Genomic DNA, 13,101 nt, shown 5'->3' with positions numbered 1-13,101 from the left:
AGGGCTGCTTTGGACTCCGGGTCGCTGTGGGTTCACCGGGCAGAGCTGGGTAGCAGGGCGTGTGTGTGTTTGCTTGCGCGTGTACGGGATCGCTCGTATCCGTGCCCAAGGCGCGACGTGAGCTAGAAAGCGAGTCGCGGGCGCTGGAAGCCTCGAGGCGGGGGTGCCGGGGCGGGAGATGGGCGGGGGCCCGAGTTCGTCCCGCCCCGGGAACCAGCCCCCTCGGAGCCTGGGGCTCAGCAATGGGACGTGTTCTCCTTTAAGAGTTAAGAAACTTGAAACCTTGTTTGCGCAACAATCAGCGCCGCGGAGCCGCCAAAGTGTCTAGACTGGCATATGATGGGAGGCAGCCAATGACTCCGCGGCGCTCCTCCGGGGGCCCTCAGTGTGCGTTTGAGGAGAACAAAAAAGAGAGAGGGCGCCGAGCGGGGGAGCGAGCGAGGGAGCCGAGCCCAGAGAAAGAGCCGCCGGGCGCTGCCTCGCCAAACCTCGCTGGGACCGCGGGGCCACCGGGAGGCACTTTGGTGGAGGGGGGAGGGGGGGCGACCTCGGCAGCCGCGGCGCCCGAAGCGACCCAGCACAGCGTGGGGCGGGCTGCGACCTCTGCCTCGGTGGATTGCATTTTTAATTAAGGATTCCTAGCAGCTCTTGGGATTTTTTTTACGGCTTCCACTCATGTGTTGACACCCGCGTTCAGGAGAGATTTGCCCCAAGTGCACCGAGCGCCCAGGACCTGAGACGGAGTTGCTTTTCGTGCGTGCAAATCCAAGCATTTCGGGTTTTGTTTGGGATCTTTTTCTTGCTTTGCTTTGCTTTTATTTTTATTTTATTTTATTTCATTGCAGGGATCTGGAAGTTATCCACAAGCCTGAGTTTCGGATCCTGCAGGGAAAGCCCATGCAGCGTAGCACTTGGTTTTTGAAGGCAGAGTTGTGCAGACACATTTGGGGGTACAACGCAAGCGCTTTGTGCTCGTGTACCAGCCGCGCAACTTTTGAAGGCTCGCCGGCCCATGCGGGGTGTTTCTAGCATCGCTTCGCCCGCGACTCCCCTAAGGCTCCAGAGCGGCTGGAGTTGAGCAGTCCCGGCCCACCGCGGTCCATGTAGCCCGCTGGTCCCGCGCGGACTGCGGCTCGGCGCGCGCGTGTTCCCGGCCCGGCCCGGCGCGAGCTCCCTCATGTTGCAGCCCTGCGGTGCCCCTTCGACGACAGGCTGTGCGCGGTCTGCACGGCGCCCCGCTGCAGAGCTTCATGTGGGGCTGCGGCCCGCGCAGCCGGCGCCTCGTTGAGGGAACGGACCCCCGGTAACCGGAGACCGCCTCCCCTCCCACCACCCCAGGCGCCAAAGGATATCGTATGTTCAGGTCTAAACGCTCGGGGCTGGTGCGGCGACTTTGGCGAAGTCGTGTGGTCCCTGATCGGGAGGAAGGCAGCGGCGGCGGCGGCGGCGGCGGTGGCGACGAGGATGGGAGCCTGGGCAGCCGAGCTGAGCCTGCCCCGCGGGCACGAGAGGGCGGAGGCTGCGGCCGCTCTGAAGTTCGCTCGGTAGCCCCGCGGCGGCCCCGGGACGCGGTGGGACCGCGAGGCGCCCCGATCGCGGGCAGGCGCCGGCGCACGGGGGGCCCCCCGAGGCCGGTGTCGGAGCCAGGGGTCGGAGCTGAGGGCTCCCTGCTGGATGTGGCGGAGCCTGGAGGCCCGGGCTGGCTGCCTGAGAGTGACTGCGAGACGGTGACTTGCTGTCTTTTCTCCGAGCGGGACGCTGCGGGTGCGCCTCGGGACGCCGGCGATCCCCCAGCCGGGCAGTCCCCGGAGCCAGAGGAGGGTGGCGGGCCTCGGAGTCGAGAAGCCCGCTCGAGGCTGCTGCTTCTGGAGCAGGAGCTCAAGACGGTCACGTACTCGCTGCTCAAGAGGCTCAAGGAGCGTTCGCTGGACACGCTGCTGGAGGCGGTGGAGTCCCGCGGCGGCGTGCCGGGCGCCTGCGTGCTGGTGCCGCGCGCGGACCTCCGCCTGGGCGGCCAGCCCGCGCCACCGCAGCTGCTGCTCGGCCGCCTCTTTCGCTGGCCAGACCTGCAGCACGCAGTGGAGCTGAAACCCTTGTGCGGCTGCCACAGCTTCGCCGCCGCCCCCGACGGGCCCACGGTGTGTTGCAACCCCTACCACTTCAGCCGGCTCTGCGGGCCAGGTGAGCGCGCGCGCGCGCACGGGGTCGCCTCGACCTGTGCCTTTATCTTCCTATCCTTGTCTGTGGCCACCTCTTTGTGGATGCTCTCGGGATACTCCCCGGTACTGGGAGCCTGCAGTGGGTTGAGGAAAGCTGAGGGGTAGGTGTGTGTGTTTCAAATGGTACCTTCACTTGTAGCGCCAGCGAATTTAGAAAGGGGCACGTTCGGGTTTCTCTATGCAGCTTCTGGGACTGAAAGTAGACTGCAGCTTTGGGAAACGGGATAGCAAGCCATGGAGAGGCCAAAGGAGTAGACGACATCTCCCTTTTGGGGGATTCACCCCAGCCGGTAATCAGCTTCTAGCATTGTGTGCATATTCCTATACACCAGCTGTGCTTTTCTGCATATTCCTATACAGTACCCCAGGTAGGTATGGCTGTGAAACTGTTTGCAGGCAACTCGTGCCCAGCGTCAAAAGTGTGTGCAAAATGTTCCACTTGTCCCTTCCTATGCTCTGAGCCCAGATTTCTGCAGGCCAGTCTCTCGTTTCCAGCATCCTTTGGGCGTGGAATGCCAGGCTCCTCCATCCTCGTGGCTCTTAATTCTTGCCTTCAGCTTACCTCTAGAGTTGAGGGTCCTAGGGCACCTGAGAGCCAGAGGCTGCTCGCTCTTTTGTTAGTAGCCTCTTTGTTCTCTTGGGATCTTCCGTACACACCCTACCAGCCTTGCTTACTTACCTAGGCAGGCTCAGGTGCGGGAGCAGAGGTGAGGAGAGATGAAGGCCTCTGGTGGGCGCGGAGCGCTCTCTCTCTCTCTCTCTCTCTCTCTCTCTCTCTCTCTCACACACACACACACACACACACACACACACACATGTTTTCTGTACCACAGGAAACACTCACCTTAGGGGAATACATTGAAGGCATTGGAGGCTTTGCCGGGGAGAACGGGACAGGTAGTTCCAGGCTGTTGGCTCTGTCTGGTCAGTTCTTAGGTCTCCTGACTCAGTCTGGTAAGAGAACATGGACTCAGGAAGCTTGGCTTCTCCCTGTGTGTAGACGAGGGCCTAGTGTCATGAAGAGAAGAAAGTTTCCCTCCCTTCCCTGTGGTTCCTGACGTGCCTCCCTCGTGGTCAGTCTCTCCAGGCTCAAGGTAGACCTTGGGTAGTCCCTGGCTTTCTGTGCCTGGAGGCTAACTGAAGCTGCTTCCCCTGGAGGAAACTGCAATCTCTGTCTCTGGGGAGGAGGACCCTGTTTGTGCGTGTATTGCCTCCTCTCATTTTTTTTCCTAGTAGGAGATGGATGGTAGGGCCCATGACATTCTTCCATAAGGCCCTAGTGGATTTTTTTCCCCTGTGACCAAGTCATAGTACTAACAAGTTGGTTGAGCATTTACTCTGTACCAGGTACTGAATGTGTATGTGTGGTGTGCGTGTGAGAGAGACAGAGACAGAGAGGATTCATGCTGTCAAGAAATCCTCCTGGGAGGTGGGAAGAAGTGGGAAGGAGGTAAGGGGTGGGGCTAGGTCAGTGGTCTGAGCCTCCGGGAGGGCTGTGGGTGTGGCTGTAACTGGATCACCTCTGGGAGGGCCACGCCTTTAACCTGGAGCAGCCTCCGAGGAGGGGGGTGGACCTAAAGAGGGCTTCCTCAGGTGGGTGGACCGGATAAGGAGGAGCAAACCGCTGGAGGCCTTGGGACCGGACCCCACTCAGTTCCTACTCTTAGCACTCAGAATTGGCCCTGCGTGGCCAGGGCGAAGTTGAGAGGGACCTGAGGAACTATAGAATCTGGACCTAGGCTCTGTCCAGACAGTGACCTTGGATGAGTGTGTATGTGTGGGAGGGCTCTAGAGACATTTTAATTCTCCTGAGTATTGGAACTTAATTCCCTGCTTCCCTCAAGAGGCACTTCCCCCTGGGGCTTGGGGGAAGGCATGCACCACGAATCTATTCCCTGCCTCTTCTGGCCACGAACCTAGGAGGGCCCTAGTCTGCCAGCTGGGGGCACCTCTGAGGACTGGTTGTGGGAAAGAAGCAAGAGTTTCCAGTATGCCCGGTTGACCCTCTTGCCTTCTCTGGGAGTGGGGACTGGGGAAGCCCTTTGCTACGCACCCCGCCCCCGGGGCTGGCCGCCAGCCTGGCTCCTCGAAATGGGCGGGCACATAGCTGGGGTTCAGCCGAGCGCGTCCTGATAAGGAGACCGCTCCTCCCCACTTTCCAGCTCAGGGAAAAGGGCTGGGGCATGGGGCAAGCCGGCAGGCAGACAGACAGACTGTCTGATCGCGCATACGACTGGAGCAAAGTGCATGGGAACACCCAGCACCAGTCATTCGTGCATGGCCTCCGCCCCCAAGGACTCCCAGTGTCAAGACATGTGGGAAGTCCGGTCCCCTTCCTTTCTGAGCCTGGCCTCCTCTCATCTGTAAAGTTCTGGGTTGGCCTGAACAAGTGAGGTGAAGAGGTGACAGGTTCCAGGCCCCATGGGCTTTGTCTCAGAAACTAGTGTCCTGAACACCAGGCTCAGTGCGGGACAGAGTCCGGAGGCCTCTGGGAGCGATCTTTCCTGGGCCTTTCTGGTTAGGACTAAAGGCAGCGCTGAGCTCAGTGGGTTGCCTATGTGGACGGAAATGTGGAGAAATACTTTAATCACAGCTCTGACCTGTTTATAGAGTTCCTTTCTCCTGCAAGTATCCATTAACTCTGGAATGAATCTCCTGCTCTCTGCTTCCCTACTTTTTTTTTCTTTCTGTAATTATATTCAGTAAATTACTATTATCCAAATTGTGCCCGGGAAAGAGAGAGAGAGAACTTCTAAAGGGCTAGAGGAGGCTGCTTAGGAAAACACAGGGTTCCCAGGCCAGGCCTGGAGGAATTAGAATGGGCTAGAAAGTTTTTCCTTTTATTTGGCCTGGCATTATCCCTTTGAAATGAGATCAATTTCAAGTTGGGCTTCCCGGCCCCGCCCCGCCCCCTCGCGGCCCCTCGGCCTGTCTGTCTGCTCCCCGCTCCTCTCTTGGAGGTGAGGAAGCCGTGATAATGCCCAGTTTGCCTCTTGCTGGCGCCAGCCGGCTGCGCTGTTTATCTGGCTGCTGGGGGAATCTGGGCAGTTAGGCTCCTTGGCCTTAAAGCGCCAGGAGCTCCTTTTCTGCCCTCCCGATCCTCGGGCTTGGGGTTGGAGCCTGTCGGTTCGAGGGTTCGAGGGAAGAAGAAACGGGTACCCAGGAGGCCCCCTCCCTGCCCGCCTGTCACCCCTGGGGAGGGAGAGAAGTCGGAGGCCCAGGCCAACGCGTGGATCTTGTCCTACAGCAAAGAGCTGTCCTGCAGAGATGGGTGGGAAGTGATAGAAACTCCCGCCAGGCTCAGAAGAGAGGCTGCGAACTTTGTTCCGGCCTCACTTGTAGGTCTGGATCCCAGAAGGCTAGGTAGCCCCTGAGAGCTGACCAGAGAGGGGCTGGACTGGGCTGATTGATGCTGTTGACTCCTGACTGACTACTCAGCCTTGGGAGGAAGTTACGGGGTTCTTTTAGTCCATGCCTAGGGCTGGAGGTCTGAGGGGCTTGGAGTTTCTGAGGTCTTTCTCTTTTTCTCTCATCCATGTCCAGTTCTCTCAGAGGATCCTGCAGAGGCTGGAAGTGTTCTGTTAGAGTTTACAGTGTGTAAATTACTTCCAAATCAACATAACTCTTAACAAGAGCTAGGATAGAATCTTCTAGACAGTGGATGGAGAGCTAGGGGTCAACTTGAAGATTCTCTTCTGATCCTATGTCTTCACCCAGTGGAGGACTCACCTAGCCTGCCTGAGTTACGTGTCCTGTGGTTCCATTTTCTTAAATCCTGGAGGCTGTATGGGAGGGGAGTGGGAACATGACGGGTAAGAATGACTGGTATTGTTCCCAGCACATCATTCATAACAGCAAAATGTGGAACCAACCCAAACATCCATTAGCTGATGGATGGATAAACAAAGTGTGATGTAGCCACACAAAGGAATATCATCCAGCCATAAAAAAGAGTGAAGTGCTCGCCCGTGCCAAGGCCTGGATGAACCTGAAGAATGTAGTGCTGAGTGAAGGAAACACACAAAAGGCTCTGTAGCGTATGATTTCATGGACATGAAACTTTCCAAATAGGCAAATCCATAGAGACAAAAAGTAGATGAGTGGTTGCCTGGGCTTTGGGGTTGGAATATAGGAAGTGCTTGCTAATGAGGATAGGGTTTCTTTTTGTGGTGGTGGAAATGTCCTATAATTAGATCATGGTGATGGTCACACAACTCTTGGAATGTACCCCAAACAACCAAATTGTTAACTTTAAAAGGGTGAATCTTGTGATCTGTGAGTTTCTCCCCGCTCCCCTCCCTTAAGATTGCCTGGTCTTGGTCTCCACCAGCAATAGGAGGGCTTGTGTGGCTGCCTTCCAGCATGGCCTTGGGCGGGCCCGTTACTGGCTGGATATCAGGTGTCCCATCGATTAAAAAAAAGGAGCTGAGAGCTTTTGGTGGTGGTGCATGCCTGTAATCCCCGTGCTGAGGAGGCAGAGGCAGGAGGATGCACGATGCCTGTGAGGCTAGCTTGAGCTGTGCATTGAGATCCCGTTTCAGAGCCAAAATAAATAAAACTTAAATTAGAAAAGAGTTGAGTTTGGTGAAGCCCCAGCCCCTTTGATCTCTGACAGGCCGGAGCTCTGTATTCTGGGCTGGTGACTATAAACCTTCTTCTTTTTACTTCTAGAAGGATCGGGGGTTAGACGACGTCCCTCCCAGAAGCTTAGCTGGTCTTTCCCTGGCTGCATGTCTGCACTTCGGGCTTATCTGTTTTCTTTCTGTCTCACTGATGATGTTAGGAGCCCCTGCCTCAGGTGTGACTGTGGGGAGTGGGTGCTTCGGAAGGAGGAACGTCATCAGCACTTTAAAATCCTTGGGCTGGGTGGTGGTGCCGCACGCCTTTGATCCCAGCACTCGGGAGGCAGAGCCAGGTGGATCTCTGTGAGTTTGAGGCCAGCCTGATCTCCAAAGCGAGTTCCAGGAAAGGCGCAAAGCTACACAGAGAAACCCTGCCTCGAAAAAACCAAAATTAAAAAAAAAAAAAATCTCTGTAAGAGACACTGGGGATGGCCAGGGATATGCCTGTAATTTGTTTAGGAGGCAGAGACAAGAGGATTAGTAGTTCAGGGTCATCCTTGGCTATACATACTGAAATTCAGGGCCAGCCTGGGCTATATGAAACACTCTTTCAAAAAACTCAGAGAAAGGTTGGGTGGGGAAGGCTGGAATTGGTTAACAGTCGCAAGTCACACTCTAGCTACTACCTCTGTTGCTGGAGACAGGTGTGGGGGCAGATGTCTCGCTCTGTCCTGGGTTTCAGGGGCTGTAAAAGAGGGTGTGTACCAGACATGGCTCTGGTTCTGGCTCCACAGCCAGTTCCCCAGGGAGTCACTTCCACTCACCAGGCCTCAAGTCTCCTCTATGCCGTGGGAACTCAGGCTCAGTCCCCTCTCCCTCAGAGCACCAGGCCTTTCATTGCTGGGCCACTGGACCTGTCTCAGGTTTGGCCTCTGGGCTGAGGACCAATGCAAGTAGCTCTTACTAAAAGTGTACAGTCTTCCACCCTGTGTCCTGTGTGAGGTCGCTGGTAGGTACCTTTGGCTCTCCAATTCTTCCTCCCATTCTTTTGTCCCTGCCTGGAAACATGAGTCAACACTGGGTGCAGAGGGGCCCTTTGGAACAATGAGGCTGAAGTCAAGCCTGGGCGCAAATCTCAGCTCTGCTGTGATTGTCTTGGGCAGCAGGAGGCAGTCAGTTTCCTCATCTGCAAAATGGGAATGTGGATACCATCTTAGGTATTTATTTTTTATCTCTGAGAAAAGATTACATCGAAGCAGGTGTCTGATGAGCGTGATTAACCTTCGTGTTCTCGAGGGCTATAAGAATTAGAGATAGGGCTGGATAGTTGGCTCAGCAGTTGAGCACTGGCTGTTCTTCCAGAGGACCCAGGTTCAAGTCCCAGCACCCACATGGCAGCTCACAAGTGTCTGTAACTCTAGTTCCAGGGCTTGTGACACCCTCACACAGACATACACGCAGACAGAATACCAATGCACATAAAATAAATAAATCTTTAAAAAAAAAAAAAAAGAATTAGAGACAATAGAGAGACTTCAAAGTGCCTGGCATAGAGTGAATGTTCAGATCTCTTCAGTGTCTTTGCCCTATTGACTTCTCCTGTGACCCCTGTCCACAGAGAGTCCCTGCTCTAGACTCAGAGCCTTGACTGAGGAAGCCACTTCTGGCTGCAGAGGACAGGTTGGCAGGAGAGGGAGGCCTCCTTTGGGTGTCTGGAACGCACATAACTAATGCTCCTCTAACTAATGGTGCCTTATTATAATTGCGAAAACACTCATTACCCTGGTGTCGTTCCTGATACCCACCTAATAATAGTTATTACCCCTTTATTACTGTGGAGTCTGCTTTAGCTTGCGATCTGATGGGGTTCAGTTTCATTTATGGAAAATGGAGGGTCATTTCATTCACCCAGATTGTTACTTAGTTTAGCAAATTGTTACTTCCCGGTAAAGCAAGAGCCTAAGAAATTCCTCTGAAGGCAAAGTGTATGTTTTGAAGGAGGAGTATTTTAGGCAAATGAAAGGCGGCCGGAAGGAAAACACCATAGACAATCAGGAATCAAGAGTCTGAGCTGGGAAGCTGGGACCCACCCCTGGCCTTTCTTTACAAAAAACGAGAGACTGAGGCCAGAGTCTGAAGTAACTGGCTTAGAATGTGAAGGCATCCAGGGCCCCAGTAGCCACCCAGGAGTGGTGGTTCTAATGTGGATGAAATACTTTTTAAAATTTATTATTGCTATCATGTATGTCGTGGGGGGTGCAGACCTGACATGAAGCACATGTGGAGGTCAGAAGACGACTTGAGGCCGTCTGTTCTCCCTTCCACCAGGTGGGTTCTGGGGATCAAACTCAGGTCCTTAATCTTGGCCGCAAGCTTCTTTACATGCTGAGCCATCTCGCCAGCCCCCTCCCCTCCCTTTTTTCCCTCCCCACCACGATTCCATGTGTGGCCCTTCTGAACTCTGATTTGGCTTGTTGAACTTAGCAAGTAAAAATTTAGCACCGGGCGGTGGTGGCGCACGCCTCTAATCCCAGCACTCAGGAGGCAGAGGTAGGCGGATCTTTGTGAGTTCGAGGCCAGCCTGGTCTACAGAGCGAGATCCAGGAAAGGCGCAAAGCTACACAGGGAAACCCTGTCTCGAAAAACAAAACAAACAAACAAAAAAATTAGGATGCCCATTCAGTTTTCATTCCACACAAGCAACACAAAATTCCAGCATAAGTATATCCCAGATATTGTAAGGCCTGCGCTTATACTAAGAGACCATACTCGGTGTTTAGCCCAAATGCAAACAGAACTGAGCCACCTTGTATATCATCTGGCAGCCCGAGCACGGACTCCTGCCTTGTGTTTTTCTAGTTGTGACGATAATAAAGGTGCTGTTTATGGGAGTGTGACCAAGAGCTGTGCTAAGCATTTTGCATATGCTATCTTTTGCCCTTCTGGCAAAACCAAGAGGTCTATGATTATCACCCCTGTTTTATAGTTGAGGAGATCATCTTAGAGAGGCGAGGGAACTCTCCGGAGCTCCCAAAGCATAGGTGGCATAAGTAGGAACTGAGCCCCAGGGAGCGGTAGAGATGGTGGGCGACACGGAAAACATCCTGGGGTCAGAGGTTATTAGTTGCGGAAACTGATAGTTAAAAGCACGTGGAACACCAGGTGTGACATGCTGTATCCTGTCTTCCAGAATCACCGCCACCCCCCTATTCTCGGCTGTCTCCTCGTGACCAGTACAAGCCACTGGGTAAGTGTGCCCTCCCCTGGAGAGGTGGGCTGAATTGGGTGCATTCAAACGGGGTGAAGTTTTACAAACACTCCCACGGGTTGGGCTGCTGCAGAGAGACTATTTACATCTTCAGATTCCAGGCTTCTCGTTAACCTCTCCATGACCTTTAAACATGGGCCTGTGGGAGATGAATGGGTTCTGACTTCAGCTGCTCTTTGGAGGTGGGTTGGAATTTCTGGGTCTCTTTCCCTTCCTTCCTCCCCCAGCCTGGAGTTACTGTCCACCAGTGTGTTAATTGGGGGTGTGACAGGCAGATAGGGCATGGAGTCTTTGTTGAGCTGTATCTGTCCTTGTCCCCTACCTGGACAGGTAGACAGGTGGCTTGACTGTCTCCGAGGGAACTTAGTGGAGAGGGTGTGTCGTTTCAGATAAGTCCTGGGCAATGGCAAGACGGATTTTTCTCTACAACCTTGGGGCGAAGTGTCAGCTCATGTTCTGGGGTGCACACATACAATTTAAAAGCAGATGAGGGGCTGAAGAGAGGGCTCATGGGTTGAGAGCAATTTGCTGCTCTTGCAGGGAGGGGATCTGGGTTCAGTTCCCAGCACCTACGCTAGGTGGTTCCCAACTGCCTGTATCTCCAGCTCCAGGGAATCCAGTGCCCTCTTCTGGCCTCCAAGGGCACTTTCTTGCACGTGATGCACGTGATACACTCATGCACTCATGCACGCACACTTACACACAATAACTAACTAACTAAATATTTAAAAGCAGAGATGCCCGAGGTCCTGGGCTCTCCTCAGTGGATATAGAGTAGTGATGTAGTCTGCAGAGTTCCAGTAGCAGGTGAGCTGGCCTGAAGAGTTCCCACAGAGCAACTTTGTGACCAGCCGTCACTGTGAGACCCAGGCCTCCGAAGTCCATTGGCATGGTGTGGGTGCTAGAACATTCCCAACTGAGCACCAAGAATAAGTTTATGGTAGAAGCATACTCTCTGGAGTGTGTAAGCTCTGGCTGGAAGGTCACCTTCAGGGTCATGGACTCAGGGGTCACCCCAAGTTCCTTCCAGCCCTTCATCCCCAGTGAGGTCAGAAATATACCCACCCCAGAGTTGCTTGAGGAGTTTGATCCATGGCCAGTGGGGCGAGGGCTGTCCCTCAAGGGTGTGGGAGGCAGTGGCTGAGCAGTGGTCTTTGTTCCAGCGGTGTGCCCTGCGCACAGGGAGCTTTGCCTACTTCTTTAGGAACTAGAGGGGTCATGGTCTTGGGGTAGATGAGGAGGAGCCAGCTGAGTGAGGAGAGGGAGACCCCTAGCTGAGGAGCTGCAGGGCTGAGGAGCCGCAGGGCTGAGGCACCAACCCCAGGGCAGCCACAGCTCAGGCCATCTTCCCCATCTCCCTGCCATAGGCCAGCCTCAGCATCTCCTAAGTCAACACAGTGATAGCTGTCCTAGAGAACATGCCTCTCTCCATTAGAGGAAGAAAAAGTCAAAAGTTCATAAACAATGGCAGGATTATTGTTAAATCAGCTTGGGGGGAAACGGACAAGCCCCAGAGAGTGACCATTTGGAAGCTAACAGGTACCCCATTATTTCACAGGTGGGACACCCGAGTCCCAGAAAGCAAGCATGACCCTTGCTGGGGCTCACAGAACTTAGCATAAGAGATAAGAATGGCTTTTACAGGCCGGGCGGTGGTGGCTCATGCCTTTAATCCCAGCACTCGGGAGGCAGAGCCAGGCGGATCTCTGTGAGTTCGAGGCCAGCCTGGGCTACCAAGTGAGTTCCAGGAAAAGGCGCAAAGCTATACAGAGAAACCCTGTCTCAAAAAACCAAAAAAAAAAAAAAAAGAATGGCTTTTACTAATTTGATCGATTGAGACAGGATCCCCTTATAGAGTCTAGGCTGGCTTTGCTTCAAACTCTCCATCCTCCTGCCTCAGCCTCCTGCTTGCAGGAATTACAGACATGCACTGCTGTGGCTGGCTCTGTTTTTATTTTTTTTAATGATGTGGGAAAAAAAAAATAAAGTTGTAAGAATATTCCCCCAAACACGAAAGGGGCACAAAATGTGGGTGGCCTGGAGGCAAGCAGCTGGATGTTCAGTCATGCCCCTCCAGTTGCCCCAGCTGCTCTGTCTTGCTACCATGCAGAGCTGAGCAAACGGGGCAGGCTGTGAGTGAGGTTCTCATGGTTGAAGGTGCTTACTTCTGTAGAAGAAGGTGGTGACGTCACTCTGGTACTGCCGGCTGTTGCTGGAGGTGCATCTTGAACTGGGGCTCCAGATCCTAACCATGATCCCTCCATGGCTTAAGGTGCTGTCAGAGGCTGGGGGAGATCTGGGAGAGATTTCTTTCTATAGCAGCCACCACAGGAAAGGCTGCCTTTCCTGACCTCAGTGGAAAGTCGAGATCTGTGGGCTCGGCCAGGGTGTGACAGGTACTCAGTACCGAGGAGCTCCAAAAGGTAGAAGCCACTTGCCCTTCCTGTAGCTCAGAATTGTCTGTCATTCCCGCTCCAGGGTACGCACATACATGGAGACACACACCTACACATAATTAAAAATAATACAAGTAAATTTTTAAAAAAGTAATAGGACCCAGCTTTGAGCTGGTGCTGCTCCTTCAGATGAGAAGTGGTGTCGAGGCTGCAGGCGGTGTCGAGGCTGCAGGCGTTCCGCACTGCGGACGGTGGGTGTTAAATGCTAACATGGTTCAGTCAGTAGAGTGCTGGGACATAAATTCAATCCCACCATGAAGAGGCCGAGACGGGCGTTCTCCCCGGGACTCACTGACCAGCCAGCCTAACCTACTTAGTGAACTAGGCCAGTGAGAGACCCTGCTCATAGAGCAAGATGAGGAATGGCACCCAAGGCTGACTTCTTTTGGGGGGTGGGGAGGAGGACAGGGTTTCTCTGTGGTTTTGGTGCCTGTCCTGGATCTTGCTCTGTAGACCAGGCTGGCCTCGAACTCACAGAGACCTGGCTCTGTCTCCCAAGTGCTGGGATTAAAGATGTGCGCCACCAGTACCCCCAAAGCTGACTTCTATATCTACACACACGTACAATGTGTACCTACAAACGTGCAAACAACAGA

General features: G+C 54.0%; 1 protein-coding gene across 3 annotated transcripts in view; it reads left to right on the top strand.

Moving 5' to 3' along the window:
- Positions 1 to 259: 259 nt before the first annotated feature.
- Smad6 (SMAD family member 6) overlaps positions 260 to 13,101 on the top strand; it is a 73,024-nt gene continuing 60,182 nt past the window's right edge. The window contains exons 1-3 of one of the 3 annotated variants that reach the window (XM_042281100.2): positions 260 to 753; positions 846 to 2,181; positions 9,972 to 10,028. In XM_042281100.2, coding sequence (XP_042137034.1) covers positions 1,356 to 2,181; positions 9,972 to 10,028 — 883 coding nt within the window. In that variant the 5' untranslated portion in view covers positions 260 to 753; positions 846 to 1,355. The remainder of the gene's footprint in view (positions 754 to 845; positions 2,182 to 9,971; positions 10,029 to 13,101) is intronic. The other 2 variants (XM_006971434.4, XM_076576486.1) reach the window with 2 other exon arrangements.

The sequence above is a fragment of the Peromyscus maniculatus genome, chromosome 7 (assembly GCF_049852395.1).
Source record: "Peromyscus maniculatus bairdii isolate BWxNUB_F1_BW_parent chromosome 7, HU_Pman_BW_mat_3.1, whole genome shotgun sequence".
Taxonomy (NCBI): domain Eukaryota; kingdom Metazoa; phylum Chordata; class Mammalia; order Rodentia; family Cricetidae; genus Peromyscus; species Peromyscus maniculatus.
Note: the sequence above shows the minus strand (reverse complement) of the source record. Positions and strands in the feature narration are given on the sequence as shown.